The sequence below is a fragment of the Propithecus coquereli genome, unplaced genomic scaffold (assembly GCF_000956105.1).
Source record: "Propithecus coquereli isolate 6110/MARCELLA unplaced genomic scaffold, Pcoq_1.0 Scaffold44, whole genome shotgun sequence".
Classification (NCBI taxonomy): domain Eukaryota; kingdom Metazoa; phylum Chordata; class Mammalia; order Primates; family Indriidae; genus Propithecus; species Propithecus coquereli.
The window spans coordinates 10,057,537-10,080,520 of NW_012150174.1; the positions used below are offsets into that span (position 1 = coordinate 10,057,537).

The following is a 22,984-nucleotide window of genomic DNA, read 5'->3' on the forward strand; positions in this document are numbered from 1 at the left end:
GAACTCCTGAGCTCAAATGATCCGCCCATCTTGGCCTCCCAGAGTGCTAGGATTACAGACGTGAGCCACTGCACCTGGCCTAAAGGTTAAACCTTAATGGCTAGAAGTATTTAGAAGTACAGAAATTATAGGATTCGGTGACATAATTATCACATCATGTTTAAAACACCTGTTTTATCTTATGCTTTATTATTTTGTCAACAGCTTATAATGAAATCTCTTATCAACAGTTTCTGAATTTTTTCCAGCTCTGATTAAAAGCAAATAATTACCTTTAAAATACTAATTCCACAAGCAATCAAGTATAAGGAGAAGAGGGGAAGGAAAAGCAGATAAGAATAAAGTACCATGTAGGAAAAGGAGATAAGGAAATGTAAAGCGGAGGAGAAATGATCACAAGGAAATAAGTCTTTACTTCTGTGAGGCTGTTAGGGGTTCAGACACTTTCTTTAGCAGTAGCTTAATGTAGGAGAAGCAATACTAAACTGAGAAAGAATTGGGTGCCTTAGGTTCTGTCTCAGTTTGGCTATTAATTAGCTGTGAATCCAAGGAAATAAATTTGTTGCTCAGACAATTCCTGGAAACTGAAAGGGCTGGTGGTCGAGGGCTACTGTTAGTCTTTTTTGAGACAGGGACCCTTTTGAGAATCTAACAGAGTTAGGGCCCTCATCCTGGAAAGAAGCAGACATGCACAAACAGCAAATTGCATGGCATTTCAGGAGTTTAAGAGAAGCCCTTGATGCTGATTCCCTGAAATTCTAGAGACTCCTTCCCCAAATTCCCGCCCTGCAGGTTAAGAATTCCTGGCCTAGATAAGACATTCTGTTCACACTAGTACCTGTATGAGTTCTGATATGTTTCTGTAGATCTCCTGAAGTTTTGAAAGATTTAGTACAATTATCTTCTGAACATCGATATGGCTTTTCTCCCGTATGAGTTCTGACATGACTTTTTAATCCATAACCTTTAAGAAAAATTTAAAAGAAATTTAATTATACAATACTCCTCTCTAAACATGCACTTTGAGATCAAGCTATTGAAAAATATACTAAATGCGAAGGATAAAATACTAGGGAAATACAACAGAATAACTATTTAAAATGTAAGAGCATGGACAGCTCAGGACTGTGACACTGAAAATTCAATAGTTTCGTCTCTGTCTGGAAGAGTTGTGTGTTTCTTTTTTTAAAGTGCCCCAATTTTACTAGCTGTTGTTTGCGACTCATATGCCAAAAGCTTGAAGTGGAATCAAGACATGGAATAAGGAATAGAAGTCAGGAGGCCTGGAACCAGTCCTGGCCCCACTGAATGTGTCCCAGGAGAGGCCCCACCCACTGCTAAATTCCAGTTCTCCATGGTTCCCTGAGATCTGTCCTAATGTTAAACTCTATGTCAGCTTTTAAAGTTTGGCTTTTATTTTCCTGCTAAAAGAAACAGGGTATGGAATCAAAAGTATTGAACACACAAGGCAGAGACAAGTCTGTGGAGAAAAATGAGAACAGAGAGAGGGGTGTAGAGCAAGCAGGACCAGAGGCTGCTAAGAGAGAGACTGAAAAACTGATCAGGTGCTTCTGCAGATTCACAGAAAGGCTAGGGGTCAGTTCCTGCCCTGGCCCATCTCTGCTTGACCCCTAATCAGAACAAAGAAACAAAGAAAATTTACGTTTTTACCTGTTGCAAATGCTTTCCCACAGCCTTGGTGCTCACACTGATAAGGCCGGTCTCCTGTGTGTGACCTCTCATGGACCTGTTATTAAAACGCAGGCGTGATTCTATTTCCTTTATGTATATCTCAGGTAGATGATCTCAACATAGACCTATGTTTTTCCCTCACTCCTGGCCTCAAGTGATCCTCCCATCTCAGTGGTCCAAATATTTGAAAGACTATTCAAATATATAGAGTATCTATCATGTACCAGGCAATATGCTAGACATTAGGAATACAGAGATGAAAAAACACAGTCCAAGCCCTCAAAAAATTGACAGTTTCTAAAGTTTGCATAGGCTTTTATGTGTCTGTATATAAGTGTCAGTATTTTGATAAGTGGGACAAAACAGTAGTGTTTGAATGATGCAGGTATATCACATTAGTATTTAATGTCCTAGGTATTCCCATAACCAGATACAGCATTTCTTTTATATATACCTTAAGATGATGAGCTGTTGTATATAATTTTCCACATCCATCATATTCACATCGAAATGCTTTCTCTCCACTCTGCTGAGATTTAGCAGTCACTCTTGTTGCATGTCCTTGTAAGACAATCTAGATAAACAAAAAGTATGATTTAAATTATTTATACAGAAATAAAATAGATGAAATTACTATTTTCAGAAGAAAAAAGATAAAACTGTAATGTGGGTTTCCAGACTCAGGTCATCACTTTACTAAGATTCTATCACTGTGAGTCAGGTTAATTCTATTTCATAGTTGAAGTCAGCAGCTCTAGAAGTATAGTAGTCAAAAGGAGAGCTACAAGAACACACAGCTGGAGCTCACAAATCTATTCCTATTCTAGAAAATCAACCCAAGTAGCACCTTCATTATATGCAGGCATTCCTTGACATACTCAAGGGATAATTCTATATGTTTTTTAGGACATGTGTCCTAAAAACAATGTCAAAAGCATTTTCTACTTCAAAAGCAATCAAAAAGAGGGAATTAGGTCATTTAAGTCACCTGTAGGAAACATTACATTCCATATGATCTTAGTCTGTATTTATATTGACCAGAAGGTAATTTTTCTGGGATGGAGCCACAATACTTCTAACAATGGTACTGATTTTAAAGGCTTTTTAGAGATGACCACCTATTTTAGAAATTAGATACCATAAAAAGTGAAGAATGACTTTCTGCTTTGTGGGCCATACGGTGACAGTGTTGCAACCTCCTATCTCCACAGATTGTCACACATGGCTCAAAAATGACTCTGCCAGAGCCTTTTTTATATTATAAAAATTTCGAAATAACAGAAAAAAGATCATCATGACTGAGAAGATACTACAGGTATTACAGGCTGAAAGTAAAATCTTAAAATAAAAGGCATAACGAAAATTAAGCAGATGACCCTGATGGCTTTTTTCCAAAGAGCTATTAGAATCTCTCTGGTTTCTGTTAAAGAGAAATATCTTATTTCCGTAAGAGATTCTGTCACATCTCACCATTTGCAGATCAACATGAAGTTGTTGGTAAATAAAAATTTCATGAACATACTTTTAATTGCCTCATGCTTTTTGTCCCCATCCTTAAGGAAGTAAATATGCTTTACAGAATTTCTGGTATGAGAACTTATCAACAAAAAATTCTTCATTTATATTACTAAATATTTAGGCTCCGAAATACTCTAGGCTCTGGCTATAGTACAGTGGGGTCATCATAGCTCACTGCAATCTCAAACTCTTGGGCTCAAATGATCCTCCTACCTTAGCCTCCTGAGTAGCTGGGACACTGCGCCTGGCTAATTTTTCTACCTTTTGTTGAGATGGGGTCTTGCTCTTGCTCAGGCTGGTCTTGAACTCCTGACCTCAACTGATCCTCCTGCCTGGGCCTCCCAGGGTGCTAGGATTATAAGCATGAAGCCACTGTGCCCAGCCTTCATTATTTACAGTAGAGCTGATTCTCAATTGCACAGGTAATATTTGGCCTATATCATTGGCCTGACACTTGAACCAACTGTCTCATTTTAAGTATATTTATATTTCCTTCTTTCCCTATTAGTCTAACAGCTCTGTGAAGTCAAGGACTATGTCTTACATACCTTTGGAACTGACAGTACTAGGTTCACATGGAAAATATCACAGGATTTATAAAAGAATTCATACTACTAAAATATATGAACAGAATTAAAAGGAATTAAGTCTTTTCAGGGTGTTTAAAAAGTTCTAAGATTAAGATTGTAATGATGATTGCTTAACTTTTCGAATTTACTAAAAACCACTGAGCTGCACACACTTTAAATGGGTGAATTTTATAGTATGTGAAATATATCTTAATAAAACTAAGAGAAAATAAAAGATAATTAGAAAAGAAAGTTTATTTCTCAAGAAAAAAGAAGAGCCTCTGAATCCTTTAAAAATTAGCTATTATTTAAAAAATTTCACTATTGTTTATGTATTTAAACAATAATACTGGTACACTGGAGGAATCTGAATACCATACTTAAAAATAAAGAGAAAAAGTTCAAGTGAGCTAGAATTCCATCATCCAGAGAAAACTATTGTTAACATCTTGGTGTATTTCCTTGCAGTATTTTTTTTTTCCTTTTTTGAGACAGCCCCGCTCTATCACCCTGGGTAGAGTGCAATGGCATCATCATGGCTCACTGCAACCTCAAACTCCTGGGCTCAAGCCATCCTCCCTCCACAGCCTCCCAGAGTGCTAGGATTACAGGCACAAGCCACTGTGCCCAGCAGAACTGCTTATTTGTAAGTCAGCTGAAGTCACTAGCATTCAGCATGCTATGAGAATTATTGGTAAGGACTGTGTGCAACAGAACTATTTCCACTAATAACTAATTACCCAAAACAGACCAGTCTTAAAGGCATTCTCACAAAGTACAGTAGGATAAGTACCTGAAGCAACAATCAACTAGCAAAAGGAACCTCTTGAAAGAAAACTACCAAAATAGTAATGCCCTACAGCATGCAGTAGATGGTAGTTGCAAAATTCTCCAAAAGGCCAAGGGAGACATATTAAAAAAGCCACTTTGGCTTTTATCTTAATGCATATAATGTTTGAGTGTGATGGGATTCCCTTCCCTTTTACAGGAAATGTTTCCTTGTAAAGTCCTTTATCTCCCAATCTGGGTTAACATTTACCTTCTCAATTCTCAAATAAATGTTTTATTCTATTTGGAACCTGCTTTGTGTCTACTACCTTCTTCTTACCCTATTTCTAATTTAATCACCCTTTCCACCTACCCGCAAGACCATAACCCCCTACCAGTCACTATCATGATAGATAATCTAATATAATAAATACTTAACAAATGATTGGTTACACACCTACTTCATACAACGATAAATAAAATATGGTCCCTGATTTAGTAAGTCTCTCATTTTAGCTAGTAAAACTGTCCTATTAATGAAGGATTACAACAGAATATAATAATTGCTATCATAGTAGTCCATGAAAAAAGTTCTAATGGAGCAAAATGCAAAAGTGGGGAGAGCTGTAGGTTAGGGCAAACTGTCTAAGGGTGAAATTTGAAGGCTGAAGAAAAGTGGTGGCCTCGCATGGTCATGCGCACCTGTAATCCTAGCACTTTGGGAAGCCGAGGTAGGAGGATTGCTTGAGGCCAGGAGTTCGAGATCAGCCTGAGCAAGAGTGAGATCCCATCTCTACAAAAAATAGGACAATTAGCCAGAGGTGGTGGTGCACACCTGTAGTCTCTCTACTCAGGAGGCTGAAGCAGGAGGATCACTTGAGTCCAGAAATTTGAGGTTTCAGTGAGCTATGATGATGCCGCTGCACTCTACTCTAGCCCAGACAACAAAGGTAGACTCTGTCTCAAAAAAAAAAAAAGAAAAGAAAGAAAGAAAAGAAAAGGTGTGGGGAGAGCTATCCATGCAGGGAGAATATTATGGATAAAAGGTCAAAGGTTTGGAAGTGTGTTTGGAAGAAGAAGAAACTTAGTATGACAGTATTACGTCTACATAGTAGAACGAATAACATGAAAATGAAAGGGAAGTTTAGGAACATGCCTGAGAAGAGCTTTAGATACCACTGTGAATCGTGAGCCTAGATGATGAAAGCACAATGAAGATACTGAAAATTTTAAAATAAGGGACCAGTCAAGATTAGCTCTCTGTTTTAGGAATACAACTCTGGGAGTAGTGGGAACAGACTGACAAGACGAAACAGGCAGGAAGACCAGAAGTCTGTATAGTAAATATTGCAGGAAAGAAGTGATGAAAACAAGTCTAGGACAATGACTATGGAATAAAAAGTAATAGATGATTCTACAGATATTTTAGGGGCAAAAATGAACAGAATCCAAAATTCAAAACCTAAATTAATAGGCTAAAGCCATACAGGGACTTCGGGGTTATGCAGTGTCATATATATGCAGTCTTTGTCAAAGAAACAACAACCTGATACATTAACACAAAGGGAAAAGTCTCAAGGGCAATTTAGAAGAAAACACCAGTGAAATACCAATCAGTTTCAAAAACCATGTACAGAGGCCGGGCGCGGTGGCTCACGCCTGTAATCCTAGCACTCTGGGAGGCCGAGGAGGGCGGATCGTTTGAGCTCAGGAGTTCGAAACCAGCCTGAGCAAGAGCGAGACCCCGTCTCTACCAAAAATAGAAAGAGATTAATTGGACAGCTAAAAACATATATAGAAAAAATTAGCCGGGCATGGTGGCACATGCCTGTAGTCCCAGCTACTCGGGAGGCTGAGGCAGTAGGATCGCTTGAGCCCAGGAGTCTGAGGTTGCTGTGAGCTAGGCTGACGCCACTGCACTCTAGCCTGGGCAACACAGTGAGACTCTGTCTCCAAAAAAAAAAAAAAAAAAACATGCATAGAAAATGACTTCATTGGTATTTATGCTTAATGTAAGTCCTTAGAATTAAGCGATAATATTAGCTCTGCCATAAATTCACCATGTAACATTGTGGAAGTCACACAAAGCCTGTTTGCCTGTCTTTAAAAAAGAACATATTATACTAAATCAGTGGTGTTTATTCCCTATCTCTTAAGAAAAAATTCCACTTACTATAATGGCCTAATATACCTGGCAAATATAACTTTTATAATTTGCTATATATAAATTTGTGTATTATGATGTAAATAATTTATACTTTTGGGAGAAGATAAAATGTAAACAACTTGAAGAATTTTTAAAATTATGTTCTCTTTGAAGAAAGGAACTAATCATAGAAGTGTAGTACCAGAGGAACTTTTAAGGAACCATGGGACATATCAACATTGCCAGGATGATTTAAAAGAAAAACAAAAGCAGATTTCTAACAATGATTATCATCAGGCAGTGAATACTTCACTTTTTATTTTTATTAATCTATACCATTCAGATTTTATAAACGTATACACAAGCACCTTTATTTTTAAAAACATACATAATAGCTACATGTATAGTAAGATTATAGGTCATTTTTAGTTTTCTTCTCGGTACTTCTCTGAATTAGAAAAGACTATTAAAATAATATTTTTAAAAATCCTTTGTCCCTGATTAATAATCACTTATCTAATTAACACCTTTCTTTTATTTATTATATTTTTATTCTTTTTTAGAGACACGGTCTCACTCTGTCACCTAGGCTGCAGTGCAGTGGCACAATCATAGCTCACTGCAGCCACGAACTCCTGGGCTCAAGTGATCCTCCTGCCTCAGCCTGCCAAAGTGCTGGGATTACAGGCATGAGCCACCATGCCCAGCAACACCTTTCTTTCAGAGATGAAAAAAAGAGACTTAGAAAAGCAAGGTTCACTTGGCTAAAGATCGAACAGCTAGATAAAAGTACAGAAAATGAACATAAAATGTGATCTACATTGAAACTGCCTATACTAAACAGGTTTCATGATAACTGTCTAACCCATGTTCTGGGAGAATCAGCCAACCCTATCCATAAACCCTAATGAACAGAAAAGATGGTACATTTACAGGGTGGCCAGTCATCCATCTCTGCCTTATGCTGCCTTGCTTAAAAAGTCAAGCTGAGTCTATAAATTCTCTTCCTCTGGAATCTGACCTAAGAAATAAAGGGAATCCTGAGTTGGTCATGGGTAGTGAACATGAGAAAGCGCAGTTGTAATGAGCCATTTGAAAATCAGTGAAGATACAGAGGAAAGCTACATGCAAAGAAAAGAAGGAAGCAGAGATGCCTGGGAAGGGATGCACTGTGGGAGCAGAGGATGGAGCTGGGAGGGAGAAGAAAAAGGAGTGAGATGAGCCTCTATTCACATGATTCTAGTTCCTGGGAGGCCTAGTTGTTCAGTAGTTCCTGTTCTTGGCTTCCTGTAAGCTCTGTTGGATCCTTACAATACATCTCTTTTTTTCTCGAGCTAGTTTAACTGGCTTTCTGTGCTTTCCAACTATTAGAGCTCTAATTAAAGCACTGCCAAACCAAAGAACTTTGATCTCCAATGTACATAAAATTAGTTGTGAGTAAAGTTAAGTCTTGGAAAACTATGAAAAAAGGCCTGGTATTCTAACACAACATGTAAAGCATCAACAATTTAACATCTATATAATGCTTACAAATTTACAAATTGTTATTTCCATGTATTACCTAAAATATTAATTAAATGAAAATCTCATTTGGTTTTCACAATCTCATGAGATCAGTAGGGCAAAGATTATTATAATTCTCATTTAACAGATAAGAAATCTCAAATCCAGAGAAGTTAAGTAACTGGTCCAAAGTCACACAACTACTACATAGCAGAGCAGAAACTCAACCTGGATCTTTTGATTATAAATTATGTACTATTTGAATAGGATGTTAAGTTTTCTACTTAACTGAGGCTGGTATAGCATGAGGACAAAGACAATAGTCATAGCCTCCCTCAAACACACCTCCCAACCATCCTTACTTTTTTTTTTTTTTTTTTTTTTTTTCCCAAGACAGAGTCTCACTGTGTTGCCCAGGCTAGAGTGCCGTGGCGTCATCCTAGCTCACAGCAACCTCAAACTCCTGGGCTCAAGCGATCCTCCTGCCTCAGCCTCCCGAGTAGCTGGGATTACAGGCATGTGCCACCATGCCCGGCTAATTTTTTCTATATATTTTTAGTTGCCCGATTAATTTCTTTCTATTTTTAGTAGAGACGGGGTCTCGCTCTTGCTCAGGCTGGTTTCAAACCCCTGAGCTCAAACAATCCGCCCGCCTTGGCCTTCCAGAGAGCTAGGATTACAGGCGTGAGCCACCGCGCCTGGCCCATCCTTACAGTTCTTACAACTGAACACATAAGTGCTCTTAAAGAGATTATTTTAGATCAGGGTTTTCAAATTCAGCACTATTGACATTTTGAGCAGGATAACTCTTTGTTGTGGGGGGCAGTCCTATACCTTGTGGGACAAGTACCCATTAGATGCGAGTAGTATTCCCCCAATTATGACAACCAAAATTGTCTCTAGACGCTGCCAAATGTCCCAAAACTGCCTCCACATGAGAACCACTATGTTAGATAATCTAGGCCTTTCTTGTCCTGTGAAATTTGCTTTCATGTCAGAGATCAGCTTAGTGGCACAACTAGCATGTTCATGTTACATATGAAAGAAAAAATCTCTACAATGTAAACATCACAATGAAAACAATCTAGAGCTTTGAAATAAGACTATTTACAAAAAAATCTATTGCATTAGGCTATCAATCTCTTTAAAGTTCATCTTTTGGTATATTCTGGCTTTTTAAAATACTATGTACTAGGCCCTCAGCCTCAAATATGGTACTCAACTGTTTTAGAGAATAACAAAGTCAGGAAGTTCTGGTCTAGCATGAATGAAGAGAAAAATATGAATCACAAATGAAAGCCATATACATATATGTAATTAAAAATTTTCTAGTAATCACATTGAAAAAGCAAAAACAAACGGGTGAAATTAATTTTAGTAATTATGTCACCTAACCCAAGATGTCTGAAGTATCATTTCAGCATGTAAGAAATATAAGAAATTACTGATGAGATATTTTTACATTCTTTTTTCATACTAAGTCTTCAAAATACACTTACAGCACATCTCAATTTGAACTAGCCACATTTCAAGTGCTCAATAGCTACATGTGGCTAGTGGCTACCACATTGGACAGCACAGATCTAGTCTGTAAGGAAAAGGTACAAAGGGCAAAGGAGAAAAAGCTACAGTAAAAAAAAAAAAACCAATCCTATTCAACAGTCTTCTATTTCTTTGTCTATTGGTAGCAATATCAAACGGTTATATGTCTGCAGACAAAGAGTAATGGGGCTTTTTATGACATTTTGCCTCAGTTCTGAATTCCTAGCTATGTTTCTGGGTTTAGAAATTACTGATTGATGTGAATAAGCTTTTATGACAACAGTATATTATAACATTATGGAGCCCAATGGTAAATTCACCCATTTTTTTGGGTAAGATTCACTTTGTATATTAGTTTATTACAATTGCCTTGCTTTAAAATACTTTATTATTTTAAAATTTGTTAGTTGCTAATAGGGGAATTATGCTACTTGAAGCCACTGACCTATATCTCTTGCATATATTTAGACCAGATTTGCATTTTAGTAAAGTTTTACTTACATTGATTTGATATAGCATAGTATAAAAAATTCAAGTCTCATTTTATTTGTAAAATGTGAATATGAATTCAAAGACTTGAAAATTTTGCTAAGAATCACATACGTTTCAAAGCTGATGGGCTTAGTGAACTATAAACTCTGTTTATATTATTGCCACTTTGTGGCACCACTTCAGCTGGTAAACAAAAATATTGGCTATTCAGAAATATTCAAAAAATTCTGAAAATATTCAAAATTTTTGAAAATATTAAAAAAGGAAATATTGGCTATTCAGCAATGTTTAGGAGCATCAAACTTCTACCAGTGATTTCAGTGATTCCTGTTCTTTTATCATTTACTATTATTATAAATGTAAAATCTTTCTTGATAACTCCTAATAGTATCATCAGTCATTAAGCGGTGATGCTAATGGCTCAAGTGAAAAAGATGTGGCCCCGAAGTAGTAACTGTAGGAGTTAAATATGACAAAACTCTCTGAAGAATGCAAAATAAAAAGCTTCTAGGAAGAAGCAGTCAGCAAAATGTCAGAGATAACTGCTGAGAAAATAAAGAGCAGCATTAAAGCAAGAATATACTACAATGATTATATAAACTCTAAGAATACCTCCCAATACAAACAGACCCCTCTCTACAAACACAGAAACACCAATTCAAAGCAGCCTTGAGTAATGCAAGTTTTGAATTGTAAGAGATATCCAAGAATGCATCTGTGACCACTTTGAACTTACTACAAAACTTTTAGAAGCACTGGTGCTCTAGGCTGATACTTAGGTAAGGGGTAGCCAATGACTGGACCAAGGGTGAACATTTGAATCATGGGAAGCCAACCCACAGGCCATCTGCAGATCAGGAAGCAGTCTGGCACAAAAAGTACAAATAAGTTTTGCCCAATAGGAACAATGATAATTACCTAGGCTGGACTTTCCCTCTAGAATTTGAAAAGGAAAATATGGAGGCAATCAGTTGGAAGTAGGAGAAACTAGAAGATACAAAAAGTAAAGTAGCAAGGGTTAGTCCCAGTAATGATGGAGTTGAAGACAAAGGATCCACAAACTGCCATGGGTGGGGTTAGTCAGACTGCCTGGTCTCCAAAACTGCCTTGAATTCCAGAATACAAGTGCCACTCGGATTTCTGTGATATTTCTATTTCTTTAGTGCCACTCTGCATCCACTAATGAACCTTAGGACTTGTAGTACTTTGAGAAAGCTACTGCCTAACACATACACTGTTTTTCTGAATTGGTATGATTTTCCTAGAGAGGTAGTGAGTTCCCTATTCTTGCTTTCATCTATAGAAGGGCCTAGAAATGCTAAGAAAGATCCTTACATAAAGTAGCTTTACATACCTGCATTTTTTTCTCTTGTTCATTTTCTCCAATCATTCCAGTACCTGTTACACTTTCACTTCCATCAATGGATACCTACAGGAATAAAATAAACCTCAAAAATGTTTTATTTTTCTTTTTTCTTGAGACAGAGTCTTGCCGTGTAATCCCAACTAGAGTGCAATGGTGTCATCACAGCTCACTGCAACCTCAGATTCCTCGACTCGAGTGATCCTTCTGCCTCAGCCTCCCAAGTAGCTGGGACTATAGGCACATACCACCACTCCTGGCTAATTTTTGTATTTTTTTGTAGAGATGGGATCTTGCTTGCTGCTCAGGCTGGTCTTGAACTCTGACCTCAAGCAATCGTCCAGCCTTGGCCCCCTCAAAGTGCTAGGACTACAGGCGTGACCCACCACGCCTGGCCTTTTTCACGTTTTCTAATCACTAATTTCTACTTCTTAATTCATAAGCAGTTCCCTCTATACTTTATTATTTCTTTTATGGCACTCATCCTTGTATCTTTTTGTGAATTACCTGCCATCCATTTCTTTCTTTCTTTCTTTTTTTTTTTTTGAGACAGGGTCTTGCTCTGTCACCCTGGGTAGTAGAGTGCACTGGCATCATCATAGCTTACTGCAACCTCAGACTCCTGGGCTCAAGTGATCCTCCTGCCTCAGCCTCCAAGTAACTGGGACTATAGGTACACAGCATCACGCCCAGCTAATTTTTTCTATTTTTGGTAGAGACAGGGTCTTGCTCTTGCTCAGGCTGGTCTTGAAATCTTGACCTCAAGTGATCCTCCTACCTTGGCCTCAAGTGCTAGGATTACAGGTGTGAGCTACCGCGCCCGGCCAATTTCTTTTCTATAAACCCTTACCCCATTCTCTTATTTTTCTTCCAATACTTCTTTCTAAACTTCACTTCTTTTAAGATAAGTGCTGATGTCTTTGAAGCTGACTGATTTTGACTTTGAATTGGTGGTTCCTTGATGAAGCATGCTTTTTTGTTTTCTTTTCTTTTCATGAAAAATACAGAACTAGTATCTGGGATGTTCTTGACATTGTAAAATAAATGCTGTACCTTTGCTGCATATTGTTCCAAAGCACTGATGGTGTCGGGGTCAATTGCGGCATCCCCAGTGTGCAGACCTGCCACTGTGCCATCAGCCTGAATTGCCAAGATGGTGTCAGACTGTGGGACTTGCACTGCATGATGGATATAAGCAGTGGTGCCATCTTCCAACTGAACCGCCTGTAATGCGCTCTGGTCATAACTATCTGAGGGAGTGGAAGAGAATGGCATTAAATCAAAGGTAAAGTCTGATAAACATTTACATACTGAGAGGAAGAAGGAAATGAACTTCTACTGAGTAGTTACTATGAGCACTGGACCATGTGCTTTATATGTGATATTTCATTTAATCCTCATAATAATTCTGCAAGGCCAGTATATTCATCACTCCCATTGTACCAATGGGAAACTGAGATTTGGGTAAGTAAAGTCACTTTCCTTAGGAACCAGGAAATTAAAAAATACTAACAATTAACAGTAAAAATTAGTATGTAGAGAAATCAGGATTTGAACTCATGTCAGCATGACTCCAAAGTCCACGGTATTTTTATTATAATGCTATGTATACCAAGATATATATAGCATTGCAAAATAACAAATCTAGCCAATTACAATGAACCTGTGATTAACTGCCATTGCTAAAGAAAAAAGTTGAGTTTACTTTTTCTTAACTTTAATTAAACAAATTTATTTACAAATTTAAGTACTCTAAATTTTAAAAAGATTTTCTCCTTTGGTTTCACAACTAAACATGATAGTCTCTCTAAAACATGATAGTCATTCTATAATAAAATATTTTATAAAGTACTAACAACTAACATTTATTGAGAATTTATGATGTGACAAGCACTGTTTTAAGTGATTTACATGTTTGCCCATTCTGTCGTCAAAACAATCCTACAATGTGGATACTCATCCTCATTCTATAGATGATAAAACTAAAGCACAGGGAAGTTAAGCAATTGCATAATGTCACACAGCTAAAAAACAGCAGCTTTGAACCCAGATTTGAATCCAGACAGTCTGGCTGCAAAGCTGTGCTCGTCATTCCTACACATTCTACCTCAAACCCCTGGTCCTCCCTATACAAAGTTAATAAACATTAACATTTTGCCATATTTGCTTCCAGTATTTTTAAAATTTTTATTTAATTCTAATTAAAGACAAACACAACAAGCAAAGGACCTTGCTTAAAAAATTATATTTAAGAGGAAGAAATAAAATCAACAATTTAACTTTCAAATATTTTAAAAGTAGCCTCTATTTGAAGTCTTCCAGGGGTAAGGGGTATGCTGTTCCAACCTGTTACTGGACAGCTCAAATTATTAGAAAGTTTTTCTTTAAACTGTGCCCAAATCTGCTGCCTTGTACTTCAATGACCAAACACAATTCTTCTTTCCCATGACAACATTTCAGCAGCTAAACACCAGTCTTTTTTCCCTCACACTCCCACTTCTCCCTTATTTTATTCATATTTTCAAAGTTATTTTACCTTTGGAGGTATGGTGAATAAACGCTGTGGTTCCATCTTCTAACTGCACTGCTTGACCATCCTCTAGACGTAAACTGTCCCCTGCTCAAGAACAATGCTTACATTTAGATCCCATGTCGTCCAGTGTGTTCTATTTAACTCACTTAGGAACAATGGGGTCAATAAAACATTAACACAATGTGATTACCTACGCTTGCTTTAAGAATCTTTTGAACATTTAAGTAATTTCAGTAAACTTCTCTGAGTGTTTAAAGGTAAAAAGAATATTTGTTTTAGGAATACATACTAGGAGATGAAGAGAGCTGAAGGAAGGGGAAAAGAGAAGAAAATGAAAGACATATAGGATTCAACTCAAATAACAGAAATATTCACTTAGGACTGCTGGCCATTTATCTCCAAAGTACAGTCCAGGATTCTTTTCCATTATCTTTGGGAGAAAGTCTTGGTTAAGTTAAAATAGTCTTTAGATCTTCTCTGTGGCATTGACTGATCTCTGTTTTCAGAAGAAAAGGGATCAGGACCAAGTTTAGGTAGTTAGAGTGAGCTGGGGGCAGCAAATACTAAAGTCTGAGAATCTGGAGTGTTTTCTATGCTGTATCTTAAATACTTACTACTTTTAGGTATGGGTACATGTTGAACATAGGCAGCAGAACCATCTTCCAACTGAATGACCTGGCCATCTATTAGTTTTCCATCTGGAACAAGAGATTCAAGCCAATAAATTAGCACAAAGGAAAATTTTAAACTTTATACAATTTCAAAATGATATCAACTATAAAAACATACACTACTTAAGCTCATGTTCATCTTGATTCTTCCCTCAATGTTCTGAGGCAATTCAATAACACATCCAGTGATCCTATAGAAAGCAGAAAATCCTCCCTCAGCCATCCTTCCTCCCCTCCAATTCTCAATTAAACAAGTTCAGGAGGAAGAGTGGCTCATCACAGCAGGCTACACGAGTCGAACCTCTACAGAGTTATTTAGAATCAGTGACCCTGACCATGGGGAAGCTGAAGCTGGGAAGATAGATAAGTCAGGGCATCTGAGGCCAGTTGTCATTCTCACTCCTGGGGGCTATAAGACCCTTGTTTATATATACATGTGTTCAGTAGTAATTTTTATGTGTTCCATAAAAACAAGGAGTTTGAGAACCAGGCTATTTCCTGGAGCAAAGTAAACACCAATTCAGAGACAATGTTATTAATATACAAGCAAAACCAAATGTCTTTACTTTTATGTGTATTTGGTAAAAATATTAAACAATAACGAAGTAAAAAAAGCAAGAAAGGTCTTGCTAGAAATAGGTCAGAGACACTCCCTGCTCCCCTACTAATTTTGATATTCCAGAGTATCTTTTAAATATATCAAAAGGTAACCCCAAATTACCAACAGAAATTTAAGTTAAATTGAAATAATTTTAAATTATCATATGCAACATAGCATCTTTAAGAGAGATTGGAAAGGAAATATAGCTAATGGGTACTCCATCTCTGAGGTTATGAATCACTCGTATTAACCAATCAGCCATATATGAGCACATACCTTTAGAATTGTGTTGTATATAAGCGGTAGAACCATCTGCAAGTGTTACTGCTTGCAAGCTTACACCTTCCATATTTTCTAAATTGTCACCATCTATTATAAAAGAATAATTATTTTCCTTAGATAACTATTATATATGCATGCTGATTAAATTACTTTTTTTAAAAAAAAAATGAAGATTAGGCAAAAGGCAGGTTGCTTAACTTAGACTCAAATGGGGTTTCTTTCAGCAATCACAAAAAATTTTTCCCCGCCTTACTGTACCCAGCATCCAACCAAGGTAAAAATGCTCATAGAAAGGCTTAGGTTTGTGTTGCCTTCTGCTAAATTAGGAACAGGGAAGTAAACACAGTGTTGTAAATTTTAATTTTTCCTTAAAATAAATGATATTTCCAAACCCACACAGTCCCTTCAAACATTATTGCTCACCTGCCACAGTTACTGCCTCTGTCAGACACAGGGTAACATGTTGAGCCTCCATTCCTCCTCCAGGAAACTCTGTCATTCCCTGAGAATCTCGATTTATTTGGGCTAACAACATCTTTTACCTTGAAGAAAAATATAGGCACTTGAGAACAAAGAATAGTGCATGTGGAAAAAAGCTACAAAGAATATTTATGAACTACAAAAAATTGCTAATGATGTAAATGGTGTTGGAACTAAGATGAAACTTCACTTAATATTCAAGTAAGAGTATTAGCCCAAAGTCCAAGGCTAATCCTCATAATTCAATAGTAAATTACTGAGCACACTGACAAGTCTTGCCCATCAGTTTCATATCATGTCTAAAATTCCCATAATTAGAGTCCCTTGGGTTGAACATGATTGAAGATTCCCACTTAACAATCCATCAGCAAATGCTGTTGACTCGATCTTCAGAAATCTATCTCCAGGACGGCTACATCTCACACTAACCAATCTTTCTTCTGCGATACTTCAACAGTATTCTGACTTGTCTCCCTGCTTTTATGTTAGCTTCTCCACACTCTTCTCTCAACACAGTGGTCAGTGCCCTCTGAAGGGAAAAGTTAGCTCAAGTCTGTCTCCTGCTCAAAATCCTCTGATAAATTCTCATCAGAGTAAAATCCCGAAGTCCTTACACTGGCCTATCAGGCCAAGGATCTTCTCCATTTCCTCTCATTCATTTCACTTCAGCCACACTGGCATCCTCGCTTCTCCTCAAACACATGGGTGTTTGGCTACCTTAGGACCTTTGCACTTGATGTTCCTTCTGCCTGAAACATTTTCCCCAATATCTTCATTGTTCATTCCTTCACCGCTTTAAGTCTTTGCTCAAATGTCACCTCAACGAGAGCTCTCCTGTCCGCCCGATTTCAAACTGTACCTCCCAACTGCCCAATCACGGTGTACCCTATCCTTCTTTCCTCCTCTATGTTTCTGCATACTGCTTCTTATTTAATATATTACATGTGTTTACTTATTTATTTTATTACCTAGTTCCCCCTCCACTAGAATGAACAGAGACTTTTATCTGTTTATTCATCGCTGACTCAAGTGCCTAAAAAGTGCTTGGCACATAGTAGGCACACAGTATGTACTGAATAAATGGATGAATGGATAACCCTTTTACCAAATACCACCACAACTCCCTTCTTCCTTTTTACTTCCAGATCCCATTACCTCTGTGGGCCTTGGGTTATCTCAAACAGTTGGGATAATTTAGCTGCCTTGAGCCAGGGAACTGGACCAGAAGATCTCTTGAGGGCCTTTCCAGGTCTCAAGATCTGATTTTAGTGTCAATATTTAAAAGAGCAACATGTAGACAGTAATAATTTGTAATTCTATTTATGTTTAGAGTTGCTTGAAGAATTTTGTTTTAGAAACACTATAAATTGTATGTATATGTACCCTCTTTGGACCAAAGGTGGGGACTATGGATCAGATTCACACAAAGGTATCAGTGTTATGATAAAAGCCAGTCAGGTACAAAAGGATCCATAATCTATAACTGCTCATAGAACAAGCTGAAACTTCAACACTTCCTTAACCTCCAAGGGCTAACAGAGAAACCTCAAAGTAACACTAGTACCCTTCTGTTAAGACTCCTGCTGAATATAAGGTTGGGATAGGCTAATTTGCAGTCACAAAGAGACAAATACTGCATGATTCCACTTATATGAAGTATCTAAAGAAGCCAGACTCTTACAAACAGAAAGGAAAGTGGTATTTGGAGGGAGGGAGCATAGGGGAGCTACTCAATGGGTATAGTTTCAGTCATGCAAGATGAAAAACTTCAAGAGAACTGCTGCACAACAATGCGTATATAGTTAACATTACTATTCTGTATACTTAAAAATGATTTAGATGGTAAATCTTATATTTTTTTCATTACAATTAAAAAAATCTAAACACATAACAAAATGTTAGGATCTGTTAAAGTTGAGTTGGTGTTTACTCAATTATTTGTATTCCTCTGTGTGATAGATTTCATAATTTAAAGAATGAAAAATACCCAAAATTACTGGTAAGAAGAAAAAGAACACCTGAAAACTGATGGTTAAAATTAGTAACTATCAGATTTCATCTCTTCATCCCTTAAAAACAAAAAATGAAGTGTTTCTTTACTGGTGTGAAGAAACTACTTCTGGTATACTCCAACAACTTCTAAGTGGCTTCATAAATTCAGATTTTTAAATGTGAAGCCATCAGGCTCGGTGGCTCGCGTCTGTAATCCTAGCACTTTGGGAGGTCAAGGCAGGAGGATTACTTGAGGACAGGAATTCAAGACCAGTCTGAGCAACATAGCGAGACCGTCATCTCTAAATGTGAAGCCGTTAGACATTTCAAGTTTGGTCTAACTTGTTAGCAACAATTATTACACAAAAGTGGCCAGACGCGGTAGCTGTAATCCTAGCACTCTGGAAGGCTGAGGCAGGAGAGTCGCTTGAGCTCAGGAGTTCTACGCCAGCCTGAGCAAGAGTGAGACCTCGTCTCTAATGAAAGTAGAAAAAATTAGCCAGGTGTGGTGGGCACCTTGTAGTTCCAGCTACTTGGGAGGCTAAAGCAGGAGGATCACTTGAGCCAGGAGTTTAATGTTGCAGTGAGCTACGATGACGTCACTGCACTCTAGCCTGGGAAACGGAGCAAGACTCCCTCTCCAAAAAAAAAAAAAATTACTACAAAAAAGTATTACGACAACATAAATGTAATGGTCCAGATATAAAAGCAAGAAATCTAATTGCAAAGAATCTTTTTTGTGATAAATAATGATTTAAGAAATCTAAATTAACAAATTTTAGACATCTTTTTTGTATGAAGGCACATAAACCAGGCCTTCAGAAATTGTCAGGCTCAGGTCCTAACTTCAGGCAGGTTTCACCTAAACATTTAACAGAGAAGATATGTCTTTCTATTACCTGCTCTCAATTCCGAATTTTCCTTACAAGTTTGCTTTGTATTAGAAAAAGTTCTCCATTTTAGCCTGGTCATTCACACTGCTTTGATTAGCATTGGCAGAAAACCGTCTTTCAAAACTCTTGAGTTATATTTAAACATAATCAGGGACTAAGCATGTTCCATTGATTAAATGTAATTCAATTAAGTACAGAGTAGTTCGGACGTGCTGGCAAATGAGGCAGAGTTTTCATAGACTCCAAAGGATGCTAAAAGGTAAAGTGTGGAGAAAGAATTCATAATACCAATTTTAATCAGGACAGTAGAATTTTCTCTCAGATGGGTGAAATGTTGAAGCTTGAAGGCTTTGTCCAGTTCCAGGACAATTCAGAAACTTAATATCTGAAACTGACTGGCAGGTAGGTGGAGCCTGACACCTTTGAAATGGCAGTTGAGATATGGCCTACTATGGCTAAAGCTAAAAATACTTGTGAGAAAAAGAGCTGAAAGCAGAGACAAGAATTTAGAAACGAACATTTAGGTCTAGTCACCAGCAATGTCCATTCTGGTGACGGTTTGATCTTAACTAAACCAATGATATGAAAAAGAACCAAAAAAAAAAAAAATCTCTCTTAAACCTCAATAAAGTAGCATTAATAATATGGCCCAACAAGGGCACCCCTGCATGGTTGGGTAAGTACATTCTGGTTTGCTTTCAGTGAGCCGGGGAATTTGAGGAATAGAAGCAGCAGAGTAAAGAGAGAGGTTCTGACATATTCCAAACACCATTTTTGATGCTGTTCTATTAAAAAGCATGTCATTTCAAAATTGCAATGTTAGATTGTACCTTATTTCCCCCAAGATGAACACTGTGTATGCTAATATTTTATTACCCAAATTGCTCATCTTGTCACAGGTACGGAAAGCAAAGCATTGTTAGACAATTGTGAAAATTACAGAGGGAATTCCTGATACACAATTCTTAACATCTCTAACTAACCTTGTCCTAAAAGTGCATTGATGAGGGCACTAAACATGGATAGTTAAAACATATACCTCTAGTCAGAAATAATTGTTTGTGTAGGTCTCTTACTTATTCATTATTTATTTATGAGACAGGGTTTTGCTCTGTCGCCCAGGCTAGAGTGCAGTGGCACCATCATAGCTCATAGCAACCTCAAACTCCTGAGGTCAAGCAATTCTTCTGCCTCAGTCTCTCGAGTTGCTGGAACTATAGGCATGTGCCACCGTGCCTGGCTAATTTTTAATTTATTTATTTATTTATTTATTTTTAGAGACAGGTTCTCACTATGTTTCCCACGCTGGTCTCTAACTCCTGGGCTCAAGTAATCCTTCTACCTTGGCCTCCCAAAATGTTGGGATTACAGTCATGAGTCACCATGCCCGGCAAGTCTCATATTTATAAAACACTTTTCAGATTTAACAACTTACTTGATAATGTTAAATGGAATAGTCCTGCAGGGTCATAAAAATCTTGGGCTCTTCCAACCTCCTCCAAATCCCGAAAACTGTCCAGCAAACTTATGTTTCTTTGTTGCTTCATAGTGACTATTTAAAATATTTTCAATTTGCCTCAAACTTCCTACTTCCCCTTCCCTCCACTCCGCCACCTTATTTTCGGTAAATTAATCAGCCCCCAACTTCACAGAAAATACAGAAGTCATCAGAGAGGAACTTCTCACAAACAAACCTATCACTTTACTACATTTCCACACATTTCTTCTTCTTTCTATCCTACCATATTACTTTCCTACAAGGAAAAACTAATCCCTGGAAACTGTCCTCTGCATTTCATCTGTCTTTCCTCCTTAGGGATCTCAGAGACCTCTCTTGGAAACAACCTCTCTCTCTCTCCCAGTTCCTTCCCATCAATAACTTTAAAAACACAAAAATAAAATCAAAAGAGCAAAATCTCACTGCTGACTCAGCTACTAGTCTCTCTTTCCTCCTTATCACAGCTAGATTTCTTTAAAAGTTGTTGCTAAGAATACTTCCTGATTTCCCACGACCACCTGGTTTCTACCCCAACTCAATTGAAACTGCTCTGATGGGTCATTAATCTCCACTTTAACATAAAATTCAACAGCTATTCCTAGGTATTTACCTAAGAGAAATAAAAACATACATCCACAAAAATATTTGTATAGGAATGTTCATAGCGGTTTTATTCATAATAGTTCTGAACCAGAAAGAATCCAAACATACATCAATAAAAGAAGGAATAAGCAAGTTGTGATAAATTCGTAGAAGGGAATAGTATCTAGTAATAAAGGGGAACAGATTACTATACATGCAATGACACTGGTGAATCTCAAAAATACTATGCTGAGGGAAATAAGGCAGACACAAAATAATGCATACTGTATTATTCCATTAATATAATTTCTAAAAACAGGCAAAATTGATCTACAATGAATAGACAGAATGTGGTTGCAAGGTCAGGGGACTGACTGGAAAGGAGAACATTGGAATTTTCTGTGGTGATGGAAATGCTCTATATCTTCTATTGAAATAAAAAGTTGTCCACAACTGCCTAAACCCACCAAATTGAACACCAAAGATTTATGCATTTTATTATGGTGATTATACTCAAATGTTTAAAAAGTTAAAAAAAAATGACACGTTCACAATAAACAGTAAAAAAATTGTTGATGGATATTTTGCAGTCTTATCATAATTGATTTATCTCCTCCTTTATCTCCTCCTTGCAACACTCTCTTTCCTTGGCTTCTGTGACGCCCACTCTCCTGGTTTTCTCCTAACTAGTTCTTCTCAGTTTCTCCTACGATTCCTAAATATGGAGGCTCCTCAAGATTCTGTCCTACTTTTTTTTTTTTCCCACTCTATGTACTTTACTCTTAGGCAATTTCATCCATTTCTATGGCTTCAAAGATCTCCTGGATTTATATGCTCTCTAAAATCTGTCTAGTCCTTTCTCTTAAGGGCTCCTGACCTATGTATCTAACCGGTTACTGGCCTCCATCACCAACATGGTTCACAGTCACCTTCCTCTCAACACACAGTTGCCCACACAATTCACCTGTGTCTTCTACCTCAGTGATAAATGCAATCACCAACCCAGTAGCCCAAATCTCCCTATTCTCCAATTAATCATTAAGAATGATTAACTTTCCTAAATATCTGTCAAATGTATTCACTTCTCTTATCAGATTGTCTTATTAATTCAGGCCACCATCATCCACTTGATTAAAACAGCTTCCTAAAATCCACTCCTACCCTCCTCCAATATAATCTTCACAGCACAGCACAAGTGCTTTAAAATTGTATCATAGCACTTCTCTGTTTCTAAACCTTTAATACTTCCCATTTTCCCATATAGTCCGAATGTCACCATCTGGACTCTGAACTTCTCCAGCAGGGTAAATAACCATCCTGGTTTGCCCAAAACTGAGGAGGTTTCCAGGACATAGTACGTATAGTTTTTGGTTATTTTGCTTTATTTTTTAGAATGGGGTGGGGGGGACTTTCAGTTTTAAAACTGGGATAATCTTGGGCAAATCAGGACAAGCCAATCACTCTATTCTTTTCTTTTTTTTTTTGAGACAGGGTCTAGCTCTGCCACCCAGGCTAGTGTGCCGTGGCATCATCATAGCTCACCGCAACCTCAAACTCCTAGGCTCAAGGTATCCTCCTGCTTCAGCCTCCCGAGGAGCTGGGACTACTATGTATACTACCATACCTGGCTAATTTTTTTCCTATTTTTTGTAGAGACGGGGCCTCATTCTTGCCAGGCTGGTCTTAAATTCCTGGCCTCAAGTAATCTTCTCACCTTGGCCTGCCAAAATGCCAGGATGACAGTCATGAGCCACTCTATTCTTCACTCTTGTTTTAGGCACAATCTCCTCACGTTCTACACTTTAACGACATTGGTTAAAATTTCAATAGTTAATGATACAAATATCACTTCATAATAT

The 22,984-nt window shown here is 37.5% G+C and overlaps 1 protein-coding gene across 1 annotated transcript in view; it reads right to left on the minus strand.

Moving 5' to 3' along the window:
• The window catches only part of ZNF143 (zinc finger protein 143), a 62,992-nt gene that overhangs the window by 35,624 nt on the left and 4,384 nt on the right, over positions 1-22,984 (minus strand). Inside the window, exons 2-10 of the mRNA XM_012654182.1 lie at positions 16,104-16,222; positions 15,675-15,767; positions 14,741-14,824; positions 14,130-14,210; positions 12,647-12,843; positions 11,585-11,659; positions 2,147-2,266; positions 1,672-1,747; positions 839-964 (exon numbers count right to left, since the gene is read on the minus strand). Of these exons, the coding sequence (XP_012509636.1) occupies positions 839-964; positions 1,672-1,747; positions 2,147-2,266; positions 11,585-11,659; positions 12,647-12,843; positions 14,130-14,210; positions 14,741-14,824; positions 15,675-15,767; positions 16,104-16,215 (964 nt within the window). The 5' untranslated portion in view covers positions 16,216-16,222. The remainder of the gene's footprint in view (positions 1-838; positions 965-1,671; positions 1,748-2,146; positions 2,267-11,584; positions 11,660-12,646; positions 12,844-14,129; positions 14,211-14,740; positions 14,825-15,674; positions 15,768-16,103; positions 16,223-22,984) is intronic.